Source organism: Saccopteryx bilineata, chromosome 2 (assembly GCF_036850765.1).
Source record: "Saccopteryx bilineata isolate mSacBil1 chromosome 2, mSacBil1_pri_phased_curated, whole genome shotgun sequence".
NCBI lineage: Eukaryota > Metazoa > Chordata > Mammalia > Chiroptera > Emballonuridae > Saccopteryx > Saccopteryx bilineata.
The window spans coordinates 224,036,436-224,053,201 of NC_089491.1; the positions used below are offsets into that span (position 1 = coordinate 224,036,436).

At 44.6% G+C, this 16,766-nt stretch overlaps 1 protein-coding gene across 4 annotated transcripts in view; it reads right to left on the minus strand.

Moving 5' to 3' along the window:
• Positions 1-6,097: 6,097 nt before the first annotated feature.
• IGSF5 (immunoglobulin superfamily member 5) overlaps positions 6,098-16,766 on the minus strand; it is a 38,531-nt gene continuing 27,862 nt past the window's right edge. For 3 of the 4 annotated variants that reach the window (XM_066259346.1, XM_066259348.1, XM_066259345.1), the window contains 3 exons: positions 15,455-15,567; positions 13,769-13,842; positions 6,098-6,700 (listed from right to left, as the gene is read on the minus strand). In XM_066259346.1, the coding sequence (XP_066115443.1) occupies positions 6,605-6,700; positions 13,769-13,842; positions 15,455-15,567 (283 nt within the window). In that variant the 3' untranslated portion in view covers positions 6,098-6,604. Of the gene's footprint in view, positions 6,701-13,768; positions 13,843-15,454; positions 15,568-16,766 lie in introns of those variants that run through there. The other variant, XR_010729224.1, reaches the window with a different exon arrangement.

The following is a 16,766-nucleotide window of genomic DNA, read 5'->3' on the forward strand; positions in this document are numbered from 1 at the left end:
CTGACAAAGTAACCAGGCCCATGACCCCTAAAAGGATGAGCCAGTGTGGTTTCCCTGGCTAAGATTTTATGACATGGGGTTTTGAGGGATGTTTGTTTAAATACCAACAACATTATCAGCTATTCATTAGCAGAGAGCCATACCTATCTTTCTGAGAAACACCCTTGGCCATGACTATTAGATAAAGTGATTCCTATCACCCTGTCCTGCTGAGCCCATGTCACCTCTCTGCATGGCAGAAGTGAGAAATGAATTTTGCACATCAGCAAAACACCATTTTCAATTGCAAGTTGCCTTGGGGTTTGCAGGATTCCTAAATAGAAACTGGCGAACGTGCAGGCATAACACCGAGAGAAAACACAGCTGGCATATCTGTGTAAAAGAGCCCACCCTGGACACATCAAGGTCATGATCAAGTAGATCATGGTCAGCATGGTCCAATAGAACTGTATGTAGCCATGAAACCTGTATAGTCTGTCCAACATGGTAGCCAATAGCCAATGTGACTATTGAACATTTGACATGTGGCTAGTACAATTGAGGAAATGAACCTTATACTTTATTTAATTTCAGATAGTTTAAATATGAAAAGTCATATGCAACTATGGTATTGGACACTGAAGATCTTGATAGTTTTGTTTAAATAACTTATCTACCAAAAATAATAATCGTAAGAATTTATCTACTTCTTGTGAAATAAAGACTGGCTGGGATTCCTTTGAGAAACATACTCCTAGAATAAGCTACCTAAAACCTATTCATTGATGACATAGGAAAACTTCCCACAATCTGATAAATGTAAAAATATTTTAAGAGTGATTCAATAGCATGTACTAAATTAGAGAAATTTCTATGAAAATCATTTGGCATTGTGTTCCTGAGTTTAGAACTTGAAGTTCAATTCTGTTCTACATGCAATCCCACCCCCAACTCCTAAAAAAAAAAAAAAGCACCGAAATACAATTTTTACAGCCAGCAGACAGCAAATATTTGTTATAATTCAATATACTGTCTTTCTCGGTATTGATCTGTTTGATAACAATATTTCCTGAACACCTACAGAATGTCAGATTTGGTAAAGGTTACAAAAGGCATAAATGACATGACATTTGCCTTATTGTGGGATAGAAGGAACGTAAATTTGCCTATCTGTGGTGATAGAAGGAGCGTAAATTATTAAGCGAAGAATGTGAAGGTCACTTATTCAACAGCTCTACCCAAGGGGTCTCCTGACCTTCTATCTTTCTCCTTGACTTGTACTCATTCAAGGACAGTGGTAGGGGAACAGAATCACACTGGCAGGAAGTCAAAAATTATTGTAATGAACAAGTCTCATTTTTAAGCAGGTGAATTAGCCATTTTCCCCATAAAGTAGGCTCCTAGGAAAGTGAAATAGTAATGAGTTTTTGAAATTTTGCATGTTAGTTCTATCCCAAAGAAAATAGACAGCCAATCCTCTCACTTTAGGGTTTGTCTTAAAAGAGATGACATTTTTTTAGGATCCTCCAAACCATGGTGATATTCAAATTATTTGACAACCAGTAAGGAATGATCAACACAGGATCAGAAAAGATAATAGCGTATGAGCACCAACTAATCAGAATAGCCATGTATGGGCACCAACCAATCAGAATAGACATTGTATATGGGCATCAACCAATCAGAATATACATTGTATGTGCACTGACCAATCAGAATGGGCACAGATCCATGTGCTAGCAAATATTCCTTGAATAAGCTGTTGATTCATAGGAGGGGGTGCATGATTAGAGACCAATGTCATTTAAGATCATAAAAGTATTTTATGAATCATAGTTGTATATAGACTTGTCTACCATTTAATGGACCAGCAAGTAGGGTTGTTGAGTAATAAGAAACATTGCCATGATGGGGATTCCAAGATGCCAATAGAGTAGGCAGATGTTCCAACTCCCACCTCCCAGGGCCAAATTGGATTACAACTATTAATAAATTTAAGAACAATCATTTTGAAAAACCAACTTCAGACTAAATGATGAAGAGTCCATAACCAATAAGTCACAGAAAAAGCCACACTGAGATTGGTAGAAAGGGTGGAAACATGAAAAGGGCTGCCCCCTCTCCCAGAAGCAAGCAGAAGTAGAGGGCCCAGAGGGACTCTCACTGCAGGGAGGTTGCCCTGAGATGGGAGGGTCCTCAGCCCCAGTCAGGGCATCCCAGCCTAGAGCCCCAGAGCCTAGAAGAGGTGCCCACACAGCATGTAGTAGCAAAAAGAGCCGAGGTTTGTGTCTGCGGGAAAGAGACTAGAGTTCTCAGAGATGCGGGCACCATCTTAAAGGGCCAACACAGAAAATCTCGTTCACAGCCACTTACCCAGGTCTCTAGCAGGGGAGGGCTGAGAAGATGAAAGTTGTGTGAGGACATTGTGAAGTTGTTGGCCCAGAGAGAGACACAGTGGGGGACAACCACCAGAACCCCGGTGCTGAGTTATTCTCCAGTACTGCAGTCGCCATATTTCTTGGGTGGAGCAGTCCCCTTTGTGCGGCATCAGTCTGAGGGAAAGCAACTGCCCCACCCTCAGGAATCTCTCCTGCCCCACCCTATGGAGACTGGGCCATTCTGAGAAGAAAGCCAGAAATCACTGGGCCCAGCACTGACTCGGTTTTCTGGCATTGAGGCCAGAACTTTACCCCACATGCTCTCAAGTCTGACAGGTGCTTCCACCTCACAGAGACTCAGTAGAAATTGTCAGGACTGCTGGCAAACCATATCTCTGGGTGTCAGAGGCCATACCCACTGGACTTCTGGGGGCCTGTGAAAAATAAGGTCTGTGGAAAATGTCAGGACCTACTGATACCTGGGGCTGAAGGGCTGGAGCCACACCCACCACCCTTCTTAATGCCGGAATTGCTTCAGGTGTAGACTTTATCAGAGGTTTTATTTCAGTGGCCCAGCCCAACAAGCAGCCAGCTGATGGAGGCAGTAGGAAGAGTGTCTCAGGGAACCTTGGGCCTTTTGCTAACCTTCCCTCAGGTCCAGTGTACATAGAAGCCAGCCTAGGTGTGTAGCTTGGTATTTCCATGTGTACCTAGGCCCAAGAGAGGTGGCCACAAACTCTGGTTTGCTTGTAGCTCCAAGAAGGTTGCTGAGGGCCAGTCACTGGTCTGTACCAGGTTCCCCCCAGGAGGGCCAGGGCTGGCACATCCAGTGGCCAGCAGAAGATAGCATCGGTTCAGGAGCCTACCCTTGCTGATGGTGTGTCTGAAGGGAGGGCTTGTCAGACACCGGGTCCAGCTGAAGCGAGTTCTGCTTTCTGTGATCAGCACCTGCACAGTGGCTCACGAGTGCATTAGACAGGGTGGAGCTTCACAGTCATACAGACTGGGTCCCAGATATCCTGCCCCACTGGGCTAGGTTCCACAGGGGGAAGGGAGAGAGGCTTAGAGCACAGTCATTCAAACTATGGGTTCCCTGGGGCCTATTATTGGGATCAGTTGAGAGGCTGGGGGCACTATCAGCCCCAGCGGAGGCCTCTCTTTGTCTTCCTCCCTGAGACCAGGGATGCCCCAGTTAGAAGAACTTCTGCAGAGGGTACTGACAAGCCCCACCCAATCTGAACCTGCTGCTCACCTCACGGGAGAAATAGGAGTATCCAGCAGTGTCTAAAGGATTAAGCTCTGGAGTAGGAGCCACTTTCCCCATACTGAGCTCCTGACCAGGTCTCTCTAACGTTGTATTCCCAACCCCTCAGCTGCCCTAACCCACCAAGTTTGCAACCTGTAGAGGGGCTGGTGGGGTGAGGCCTGTCTAAGCCCACAGTACAGTCTTTCTACAGAAGACTCTGTGGGAAGACCACGCACCTGCAAGAGGAAGTGGAGCAGCTGAAAAGTGGAGACAATTCTTACCAAGTTTGGAATTTTTACGGAGATGCTGTCATCTCTAAGCAGGAAGAAGCTGATCCTTATATACAGGTTGGCCCCTCCCACATTATCCAGGCACAAAAAACCCAGACTCAAACAGCGAACAGAGCAGTAGCTCCAGACAGGTAGCCCACGGTGGGTTACAAAAAACTGCGGATACCAATCCATACCCAAACCCACCCAAGAGGACCCAAAACCAATACAACCAGTAGTGGGCAGCAGACTGCACCAATGACAGACTCACCTAGCCACACAAGCGGCACACCCAAAGGAGGAGTCCAGCAGGCACCAGACACTGCAGAGAATAAATACGCCCAACAGGACAGATGCTGCACTGTGTCTAACATACATGATCAAGGTTGACCCTTAGAGCCAGCCAGCCTGAAGGGATAATTCAGTGGTAGGATTCAGTCAGTTCTCACTGGTTCAACAAAGCCAATACATAATTTTTTGTTGAATTTTGCAAACCAGTTGTTAAAATGGCACTTGTAATCAGGGTCCTCTCTAAGGTGGATGCCTGGGCAGCCACCCAATGTGAAAATCACAAATTTACATTCCTTACTCTTTTTTAACATTCATCTGTGCAACAGCGTATTCTAAGAGCCCATAGTAATGTTCATTCCGCCCATGAGTGAAAAAAATTTGATGGAACTATGCTTGTAATATTTATTCATTGCATAAAACTCATCATATCTTTCATGAAATACTACATTTTAATTCCTTTGCATTTGTTACTTCAGTAAAAAAAAAAAATGTAACATAAGGAGAAAAAGTGCCAAACAACTAGAGGGTGACATGCTGTCATTAGAAATACCTTAAATAACAGTTGTACTGTTTTTTTGCCAGGTGTTATTTAATATTTATTCATTAATATTTTAAAACTCTTTCTTATAATCTAGTTTTATGTAGCTCTTTTGTTGTTCTTATTTAAGTATTAAATGCATGAAATAATAAACTACCTTTTGGTGTATCTTTTTTTATACTTAAAACGATCATTAGGGCAGAGAACTGGTTGTTAAATTATTTGAATCCCATCACTGGAAGGGAAAAAAAGGTGAGCAAGATTGAGAACTACAAATTGCCAGTTACAGAAATAGTCACAAGGATGTAAAATACAACATATTTTAATATTGTAATAGTTAAATGTGGTGTCAAATGGGCACTTGACTTATTGGGTGATTATTTTATAAGGCATATAAAAATCTAATGATGATGTTGTTCATCTGAAACTAGTATAACATTGCATGTCAACTATTATTGAAAAATAAAGTAAGAGATGTAAGAGATTTGATAATCAAATACAATGAACCTAGTCTGGATCCAAAACCCAAAAAAATAAAGAAATAACAAGACAATGAGAAAAGGTATACTACCAAATCACTCTTTGATGATATTAAAGAATTTTTTTCCATTTAAAAAAAAAAAGAAAAGGCCCTGGCCGGTTGGCTCAGCGGTAGAGCGTCGGCCTAGCGTGCAGAGGACCCAGGTTCGATTCCTGGCCAGGGCACACAGGAGAAGCGCCCATTTGCTTCTCCACCCCTCCGATGCGCTTTCCTCTCTGTCTCTCTCTTCCCCTCCCGCAGCCAAGGCTCCATTGGAGCAAAGATGGCCCGGGTGCTGGGGATGGCTCTGTGGCCTCTGCCTCAGGCGCTAGAGTGGCTCTGGTCGCAACATGGCAACGCCCAGGATGGGCAGAGCATCGCCCCCTGGTGGGCAGAGCATCGCCCCTGGTGGGCGTGCCGGGTGGATCCCGGTCGGGCGCATGTGGGAGTCTGTCTGACTGTCTCTCCCTGTTTCCAGCTTCAGAAAAATGAAAGAAAAAAAATAAATTAAAAAATTAAAAAAAAAATCCCTTCCTGTCTGTCTGTCCCTATCTGTCCCTCTCCCTGTCTCTGTCATAAATAAATAAATAAATAATAAAAGAAAGTGTTCGATTCCTAAACATGATTCTGTAAACTGTCACCTAAATCATAGAGTTAAGGAGGCAATACAGGCTTTTTGGTGTCTTCTCTTTTATTTATTAAAGAACACATTGCCAATTTTCTGTTTTGACATGATGTTAGTGATATGTGAGCTAGGTACCCTACAAAGCTTAATCCATCTAAGTCATCTGAGGACACAGGAGCAGACTGATAAGGGAGCGAATAAAAATGAATGTCTTAGTGCAAATACCCAATAACGAGACATTTCACCAGGTGTGCATTGCCTTTAAAATTTAATCTTATTTTTTAACTTATGAATTCTGATTTCCCAGGCAATTTTAGATGTCTGACATCTGAATATTTTATCCTCTTTTCCCACTGATCAGATGCAATAATGCCCACATGCAACACATACATAAATATAATCCTCAGATGCTGTAAGATAATAAAAAATGTTTTTAAAAACACAGTAGGATATAGACTTATCTACCATTTATTAGATCAGCAAGCGGGAGTGTGCCATGAGAAACATTATCACGGTTAGTTTGCAGCTTTTACTTAGTAACTTTAAGAAATTCACTGAAATCTTGAAACACGTTAAAAGTTAAATTCTGCTTTGGAAGTTGGGACAATCAATTCCTTCTCTCGCTGTGAAATCGCCATTTTGGTGATTCCAACTCTGTGTATTCCAGATAACGCTGGCAGAGGTGGAGCCTCGAGACAAAGGAACAGCAATGTTGACCTCGTTGGGATGCAAGTCATCAGCCAAATGCAACATCTTTATTATACGATAGTCACATTCCTGACCTTCCTAGGACTGGCCACAAAAAAGGAAACATGTTGGCGACTTGTCGGGATTGGCTGATGGTGATCCAGCCCCTGGTGACGAAGGGAAAAGAGCTGATTAAATCGGTTACAGTCACCGTACAAGGCACACGTAAGAGGGACGCTCTACCCATCTGATAAGACAACGTGAGAATGCAGAAAGGAACACTGATATTAACACATGCCCTTCCCTTGCTTAAGTATTTTCAATGACACACACTCTAGAAGTTTTCCAAGTTCAGTACCTAAAAAGTGATCCAACTAAAAAAAAATACTTGTTTGTATGAAGGCAAGTTACTGCAAAGAGGCACCTCTTTGTCTTTCAGTTTTCTTATAGATATGCTAGCTTTTGTAGGAAAATATAAAACATTTCTAACTTTCACAACACACATTCCTTCTAAGGGAGAGGAGTGACACTGAAGGACTCACTCCACGCAGATCACCCATCTGGCTCCTACGAGCCGTGTGATCCCAAGCAATCCATTTAAGACTATTGCCCCATTAAAACACATGCTACAGGCTTTCCTGCCAGTCTTCAGAATGCGGCTCAGCTACCAGAGTACTGTGGCTGTACTTAGCATCTTAAATAATGTAACCGGTCAACATCAATGATTTACAGGGCGATGAAATGGCTGTAAGTCTCAAGGATAGAATCACTCTGGCTCCTGGTCTTAATTTATTGACTACTGTCCACACAAACGAGAGAGCTAATGGGACTCCCTTAGCAACATGCCACAAGAACTGTGCTTCGCCTGTGACCACGCTGGAGATTTTTGCTCTTGTTGGACCTTTGTTTTCACTGCTGGGTTGCACAAATGTATTGTGCTGTTTGCTACATTTATCAAGAATTTATTTATGTTGATCTCAACAAGGAAGTGATTAATGGGAAAGATCTGATTCAGGCTTCAAACTGTTCATATGCTCATCCCCCAAAAGTGACAGACATGGGACAGGAAGACACAGAGTTGCCCAAAATAATCAGAAAAATGGACCCATGGTGAACTGAGACTTGGAAAGAGATGGAGTGGGGTAGGGGGGGTGGGGGAAGGATTGTTTGTTTTAAATATTAATCAAGATGCAAAACATTTCCAAACCCCATGGCTTCAGATAAAAATAAAAGGTGCTTGCCTTTCCCACCAACTGTAATATTTAGTAAGAATTTCTCATTGTATTCATTAGTTTTGTCCTAATGTGTTCACAGGAGGTTACACCTGAGTTAACTGTGTTCCATCCAAAGAAGCTCTGGTCTGGGAAATAATAGCAGTGTTCTAACTGTAGATTCAGTCAGAATAGAAATAATCAGGGTAGAAACGTGTCCTGTTTTGGTATGTGTCGCTTTTGAAAATCAGTCTCTTTCTTTCTTTCTAAACCTTCCTACAATTTAATGTATGACCTGGGCTCTCTACAGCCTGAAGTCCTATTTCTTTCATTCATACTGAATGCAGTGTGCCTAAGGACCCAGTGTTTCCCAACTCTGTGGACTGTGTCCGGACTTTCCTGTTCGACACTCATCACAGCCACCCACAAGCATCGCCACGTCCTCCCTGTGCTTGGCGGCAAGCTCAGGGCTGCAGGCTTGTGAAATCCAAGTCATTCCCAATGCAGTTATAAGAAACCTCCAGATCTACAAGATGACATTTCCCTAGAAACAATGTTTACATATCTGCTATATTTTCACGCTGAGCCACAGAATATTTTCCTCCAAGCAGATCACCTGTGAGGTATGTGATAGAAATACCCATCCTTTGGCCTGAGTTCCCAGAGAGTCTGACCCAGAAAGTCTAGAAGAGGCTCTGGAGGGTACATCTGAACAAATGCCCACAGAAGCCCCGGAACTGAGAGCCACCGCAGCAGGGCACCCGAGTGAAGGTATCTGTGGGTGTGCAGGTATTATACTTCTATGTGCAGGAAGCATTCTGTGGGGTCCAAGTACAGGAAACACATCCCCATTTCTGCCATTTGGTAGCCGGAGCAAGGACTGCTCCCTCTCTCAGCCTCTGATAAACAATGCCACACCCACAGGAGAACCTGGTCGGGGAGTGGTCTGAGAGGTGGGGTGAGCAAGGAAGGGTCCCCCACACAGCCAGCTGGTGCCTCTTCCCATAATATACAACCCAGCATCATGCGATCACCTGACCTACCCCAGCCACCAGCCCCTGTAGCTTCAGACCACAGTGGTTGTCTTGTGTAGTCAAACCTCCAGCACTGTAGACACTGTCCCCAGTTACACCATCCCGGAAACAAGCCTTCAACCCTTCTGAGGTATTCTAAGGACTATCAGCACTGAAAGTATCAAGAGATACTAGGGATAAAAAAAAAAAGAAGAGGTTCCTCATGAAATCCCCTTTTTTTTTTTTTTTTGGTATTTTTCTGAAGTGAGAAGCAGAGAGGCAGAGAGATAGACTCCCCGCATGTGCCCAATCAGGATCCACCTGGCATGCCCACTAGGGGTCAATGCTCTGCCCATCTGAGCCTTTGCTCCGTTGCAATCAGAGCCATTCTAGTGCCTGAGGCAGAGGCCATGGAGCCATCCTCAGTGCCCAGGCCAACTTTGCTCCAATGGAGCCTTGGCAGTGGGAGGGGTAGAGAGAGACAGAGAGGAAGGAGAGGGGGAGGGGTGGAGAAGCAGATGGGCGCTTCTTCTGTGTGCCCTGACTGAAAATCAAACCTGGGACTTCCACATGCTGGGCCAATGCTCTACCGCTGAACCAACTGACCAGGGCCCCATGATATCCCACCTTGATCTTCCCCATGGCAGCATGGCTACGGCATTCCGGAACTAGATCGAAAGAATGTCAAAGGAGCAAGAGCAAGGGGGCTGGTGCAGTGGCAGATGGGCTTTCTACCCCTTCCTGCAGCATTAAAACCCCAGCCTTCTGTTGTAGCAACTGCTTAGTGTAGGGTGTAATTAAAATCATGCTTGGTGAGGCATGACAAGGACGTGGCAGTGGAGGCTCACAGGCTCGCGACAGCCTATAGATGTGGACACAGATGTGTGGAACGCTGGGAGGATGGGAAGACGTGGGGTTGAAGGTGGGGGAAGAGTACCCCCCACAGAGCACCGTGCCCAGCCCTGAGCAGGCTGTGGTCACACACTCCATGGCTCAATGTCTGCACGCTCCTCTACTTGCACAGGATTTCACATGATTGCGGCAAGAGTACAGGCACCGTCAACCCCGGGGAGGGGTTGTACTAGACCCCTCCCCCTGTTCAGTTAGCACAGGTGTCATGAATGCTTTGGGACTCTGTGCAAATGGTAATTACTGAGTGGTGTGAAATTATAAAGTAGACAAGTTGATTTCTGGCAATGCCCCGCTCTCTGTTCCAGCAACCACCCCCTTCCATCTTGCTCTAAAGAAGCCAATAACTCTTAAACCCAGCCACCTATCAGAACCCCCGTGTTCTAAAACACAGATGCTTAGGCTGCCTGCCCATCTTTACCAAGCCCAGAGGTCCACAGGTGGGGACCAAGAATCTGCGCCTCCCAAAGGCCATAAGGACAATTCCCTTTGGCAGCCCCTGGCCCTACACACTCCCCCTTCCTCGGATTTATGTCTGAACAGGAGACCTTTCAAGAAAACCAAAATACCCAAGACCATTGAGGATAAAATGACAACTTGACGTAGAATGATTTATGTTTCTTCAATGATCCAAAACCTACTGTCTTTACATTGCACGTTCATCTACGCCGGCCTAACATCTTTGTCATGACTAGATTGTGATTATCAGCAAAGGGACTGTGTTTACATGCAAACACAATCCTTGTGTCACTTTGCTTGTGACAGCACATGCTGGACATGGAAGACACTCTTTCCTTTAATGATTAACTATCCAGTGAGCACCCGGTAATGCTGTGCGGTCTGTGGGCTTCCAATGGCCACCTGTTAGGTAAGACCTTCTGAAAGTGCCATCGGCTAACAAGACCAGCAGGTCAAGCAGAGGGGAAAGCAGAGCACAGACACAGGTACAAAGCAGTCGCTCTCCTATTGACAAAATCAAGATCACCCTGCTCTGAGACCCAGGACCATGAAGCAGGAGCTTTAGTTGCTGTCTCTACAGACAGGACATGCATCTGACCCAACCAGCTCCACAGGGAGAAAGACTGGGTAGCACTTTTATTGCACACTGAATCACAGCTTGAGTTCTCTCAGTTTAATCTATAGACTTTTCAGGACCTGATCCTACTGCAGAGTTTCCACACAATGGTATATTCTGTGGTCAACAAGCCAGAACTCTAACAAACTTCTGCTTCTGGGGCAGGAGCCCCACAGGGCACCTCTCTGAGCCCACGGAGCCTGTGTGCATGGAATGCCAAACCCACCCCAGCAGCAGTGCAGGCAGCAAAGCAGCAAATTGGAGTCACATAGAGGCATGCAGAGAGCAAGCCAGGATGAAAGGCCAAGGGAAGGTGCTTTAAAGAGCTCACAGCTGCCTCTCCTGGGCCCTTGAGGGAGCAAGCTCACTGTGGCATGGAGAGAAGTTAGAAGAGAAGAAAGCACAGATGCCATCGTCCTGGCATGGCCTTGTAGGTTCTGAAGAAGGTCCTCCTTAGCCTGCAGGGCAGGAATAAGGCCACTTAGTCCAGGGCTGCAGGCCTGGCCTTGGGAAGTTACAAAAGGAACTGCTGTTGTTAGGGTCACCTTGACCTGCTTCTCTAGGCTGTGGTTTGGCCACCTGGAAGCTCTCAAGTGGCCAGTTGACCACGTGCAGGACTATGTGCTCTTTGGGCCAAGGACACAGAAGGGAGCTGCCAGGCTTTTGGGCCAGACCTTTCCTTTCAGTGCCTCACAAGAAGCAGAGCCCATGGTACATCTCAAGTTCTCGTTCTCCAAAGGGGTAGCTGCACACAGTGTGTGGGCCCATCCCCACAAAGGCACAAACTTTAGGAATCAAACATGGACCTCTTCAGAACTGCCTAAATCCCCCACTGTAAGTAGAAAAATCCAGCTATTTAAAAACCCTCTGAAAGTTTCTATCTCAGACAATATTGGTTCCCCTCTTTGCATCCTATTTGTTCCTTAAGGACCCAGAGCTCTGGGCTAAGACACACGGCTCACCTGGGAGCCTGACAAACAATTCAAGAAACACAAGTGTGTGTTCCCAGCTCTCTGGGCCCAGCATGATGGCAACTGTTCTTTTTCCACCAATAGATTATTTAACTGGTTACATGTTTAAGTAGCAGAAACGTTTTAAATTTCTCTCCCTCTCTGTCTTCAAAACAACACTTCAAGCTTAAGAAGAATCCACTCAGAGCCCCGGAACGTCATTCTCCATTCTTGTTTCCAAACGCCATCTACAGTTCCCCTTTCTCCTCATTTATACTTGAAAGGGAATTGGCTGATAGGACCCTCTTCTGAATTTCCTCCCCGCTTAACCCATCCGCCTGCCCCAGACCCAAGCACGTTGGCTTGTCTAGTGGAAAGACATGTGACAGGAAAAGGTAACTACAGAAAAGCCACAGAAGTATTGGATGGCTTAAATGTGTTCTTGGGTGACCATACTTGGCACTGGGTCAGAGAGAGTCCCTTCATCCCCCCCATGACCCCCACTCAGGCCCAGGTGTGGGGATTAGCAGGCAACATTCTTTCCAGCCTGGCTGGTGCTGATTCCATCTCCCCAGCCACCTCTTCGTCAAGAGACTGCCATTCTCAAGGGAGCCTGCTACATCTCTGCAGCCCTCCCTCCAGCACCAGATCAAATGCATGGGAAGAGAGCAACCTGGATGGGCAGGCCATTACCTCTCCATTTTTCTGACACGCAGCCTGAGGAAGTTGCTCGGACACACAGTTTGTCACACAGGCCCATCTTCTTTTGTGCCACAGACCCCTCATATTTCTTCCCGCCCGGCTACCTTGGCTGCCACTAATAGCATCACTTAGGTCCTCCTGCTACACGGCTGAGCATCTGTCAAAGCTCCCCTTCCTGGCTCCCCTTCTTCTGAAGGCCTGTGAGGCACATGCCCCCAGCAAGATGGATGGATGGAGCTGGATCCCAACTGCAGGGAAGAATATTACAGCCAGGAGCTGCCTGGGAATTCAAGTGAACATCTACACCAAGAGATAGTGATGTGGCTCAAAGGGCAGCCTCCTCCCGCAGAACCACAGGCTAACAGCGACTCCCGCCCACAACAGAACCAGGGCCATCTGACCCAACGCGCTGGAGGAAACCCCCACCTGTGAGTCTGGCTTTCCCAAAAGCTGAAAAGGGGAGAACTTCCATTCTTTTGGGGGACACCGTCACAGGACCGTAAAAATGGGCTTCTCATTTGAAGTTATATTTCTATGGATCCGAAAACAGTGCTGGTGACTTATATTTTGCCCAATGTGATTTTGGATAAAAAACAATCGTGTTTTTGGCATATAAACTCTAATTTGTTTGTGTATGACAAGCAATGCTGGCTCTGTGTCAGAGAATTAACATAGTGTGTCCTCACTGTTCCTTAACTCAGTGGTCCCCAACCTTTTTTGGACCACGGACCGGTTTAATGTCAGAAAATATTTTCACGGACTGGCCTTTAGGGTGGGCCAGATAAATGTATCACGTGACTGAGACAAGCAGCAAGAATGAGTCTTAGACGGATGTAACGGGAGGGAATCTGGTCATTTTTTAAGAATAAAACATCGTTCAGACTTAAATATAAATAAAAAGGAAATAATGTAAGTTATTTATTCTTTCTCTGCGGACCAGTACCAAATGGCCCACGGACCAGTACCAGTCCGCGGCCAGGGGGCTGGGGACCACTGCCCTAACTGACTTCGTTTTCTTTAAGTTAACATTCTTTAGGAGGATGGCACCCATCAGAATGTGCCTAAAATGTGTACCTCTCCCAGGAACTCCAGGCTTGTGCACCCCATGGCACATTCGCCATCTCTAGGGGATCTCTAACATACACCTCAAGATCTACAAGCCCAAATTCAACTTCTGGGCTTACCCCTCACCCGAACCCCACTACAAAAGACAAGAGATACAACATGTCCTAGCCCCGTTCCCTCCAGGATGATCAGTTGACCTGGAGGTAAAAAAAAAAAAAAAAGGCCACGTTCTTCCACCATTCACCTTAAACCACAAGACAAGGATTTTTGCCTGGCGAAACAGAGTCCAAAAGGGAAAGGTCTCACTTACCTGCTGAGGCTGCCCACGGTGCTGTCGTTCAGCTACACTGGGGTCACAGAACTCTGGGGGGAGAGAAGCAGTCTCTGCAACAAAGGAATGATTTTTAGAGTGACACGGGACAAACACCTAGATGCACAATCTAACAGTTCTGATTTATGAAGAAATGCATTTGTTTTTAATATAGCACCCCTAGTGTAAAATAATCCTGATCCATGAAAAATTGCTTTTAGAGTTCCCTTGGGGTTCCATGTCTTTAGAACTAGTTCTCTAATGAAATAAAACAGTACACGGACTCAGAATCAGTTCCTTTTTAGATGACGTTCATCTCATACAGGGACAAGGTGAATTCATGGCTTTAATTGCTGACCAAGGAAAATAAACAAACATAGGGCAGATGGAAAAAAAAGTAAGCAAAGAGGTTTTGTTCAGGCCCTGATCCAGGTCAGGCACTCGATTAAAGGCTCAAAATACTAATGAATAAGCATGTGCTCACAGGATATTCTGCAAGAAGCTGAGATCAGATTATCAAAGGAAACAGTTACTGCTTTGTGGAATTCTTTAAAATCCAAAGCATGCAATTTAGAATGTTCATGGGCAGCAGCTATGGCAAAATAAAACACAAGGGGCCACTGAGAATTGTCCTGATTTTAGTAGTGGGGTGGGGGGCAACTTATTAGGTCTGGGTCTCCTTCCCAGACTCCTAAGGAGTAATTTGTCTGCCTAATAAAAGGCTCTTAGTTCAAATCCTAATCCTGCCTCTCATTAATGACCATGCATTGTGAGAAGCCCCCCATTAGGATTGTATTCTCTCAAGGCAAGACACTGAGACGCTAACTAAAAGACTTTTTAAAATTGGGTTGCATTCGTGAATGTTCTCCCACTCCTGGCCAAGGTGACTAGGGGCGGATTTCAAGCGGAGTTTCAGTTTTACACAAACCTAGCTGAAGTTCTGGGGAAGGTACCTTCAGTGTATGAAAATGCCCCCTTGCCAACTATAAGGTAGAAGAAGGCTTTAAAGAAAGAGAAAGTATGAAAAAGTTTTATTTTAAAACCACGTAAATATCCACTTACATTTCAGATAAATAAGATGGACTTTTTTTTTTCTTTTTTTACTGTTAAGCTAATTCTAGACTATTTCCAGTTCTGGAACATCTCCTTCTTCTAAAGATGACCCAAAAATAAGGTGACCAACTTTTTTACAATGAAAAGGAAGACAAAAATCAATTGAAGAAAACAATATCATAAATAAAAGAAACATTTTATTCATTGCAACAATAATACACTATAATATGATAAATGCATAATAAAAACATTTGTAGTATTTTATATTGTAATTATGCTTACATGTCTATTAATTTTTAATAATAATTGTAAGGAAAAAGTACTCATTTAGATACAAATACGTCACATCACACGCAATGGATTGACTTTGCATTGATCAAACACGGACATTTATAGATTAGTCTTCCAGTATCAAAAAGGAGGACATGTAGGAGGACACTTTTCAAGGGAGGATGGAACTTACAAAAGAAGGACTGTCCTCCCTGAAGGAGGATGATTGGTCACCTTACCCAAAAAGGAATGAGCAGCAATAGCTAAGTCATCTGCCCTGTGGAGCTGGTGTTTGGTGAGCCCACCCCGAACCCGAACCCGCGGCACTGCCAGGTCTTCCCTTCGCCCCGCCCACCCACTCACTTGTGATCTTCAGCTCATCTGAATTGTAGGCGTAGTTTTCATTTCCATTTTCATTTCCACTTTTTAACTTTGGCTCAAAAGTTTCTTTGCTTGTCTTCACATTTTCAGATTTCCTAAAATTAGACCATTTTGAAAAACCAAATGTTAATCTGCAATGGATATTAATTTAGTTCACACTGCTCCACCCAGAGCATTCTCACACATTGAACTTACCACACGAGCCACAGCTCAGTCGATGGCTTGAGAGTCGGGGGGTGGGGGTGGGCGGGGGCCTGAGCATCAGGATGGACACCCACATGGCTGTGTAGACAGCCTATATGCTCACATACACCCATTAGAGGGAGAGATGGAACTTTATCATGAGAGGTCCAGGGACCACACTACCAAATCTGTACAGGATTCTCAGACATCAATGACCAAATAAAGCAACATTGACAAGCTACAACCTTCAGGCCAAATCCAGCCCACCACCTGTTTTTATAAATAAAGCTTTATTAAAACACAGTTATACCTCTCTGCTTCCATATTGTTTATGGCTGCTTTCATGTTCAACAGCAGAGTTGAGTAGTTGAGACAGAGAGCACATGGTCCACAAAACCAATCGTATTCCCTATCTGACCCTTTATGTAAAAAAAATTAAAATAAAATAAAAAGTATGCAACTTCTAAAATAAAGCCAATACTGGTGCAGCTTCCCAGGGATGAGAAGTTTGGAAGTGGATACTCAAAGATTTAAAAATATTCATGCTTGACCGCTAAGAATTTATTATAGGAAAATAATCTAGGATATGTGCAGAGATTTGCTTAAAAGAATGTTCATTCATGAGCTAGTTACAATAGCAAAAACTACAAACAACCCAGATGTCCAACCTTGGGAGACTAGTAAAATAAATGGCAGCACATGTCTACAGTGGAATCCCACCCACTTGGAACAATAACCATGGATGAGAACTCCCATACACTGCTGGTGGAAGAGTAAATCACCACATCTACCTTAGAAAACTGTGTGCCAGGGTGGTCTAAAGCTGAAAAGCGCCTTCCCTATGACCCAGCTCTCACTAGTAGATACAAACCCAACAGCACATGGTACACATATCACCAAAAGACACTAGAATGCTCAGTGCCCCACAACTCATCATGGCCACAACCTGAAAACTACCCAAATTCCCATTTATATAACATGGAAAAAATAAATTGCACTATCTGCCCGAATGTCATATTATATTATAATAAACTATCTAAATCTCTCATCAGCAACTAACCAACCATAGGTTAGTCTCACCATGGGAAGCTCAGGAAGGTCCATATGAATA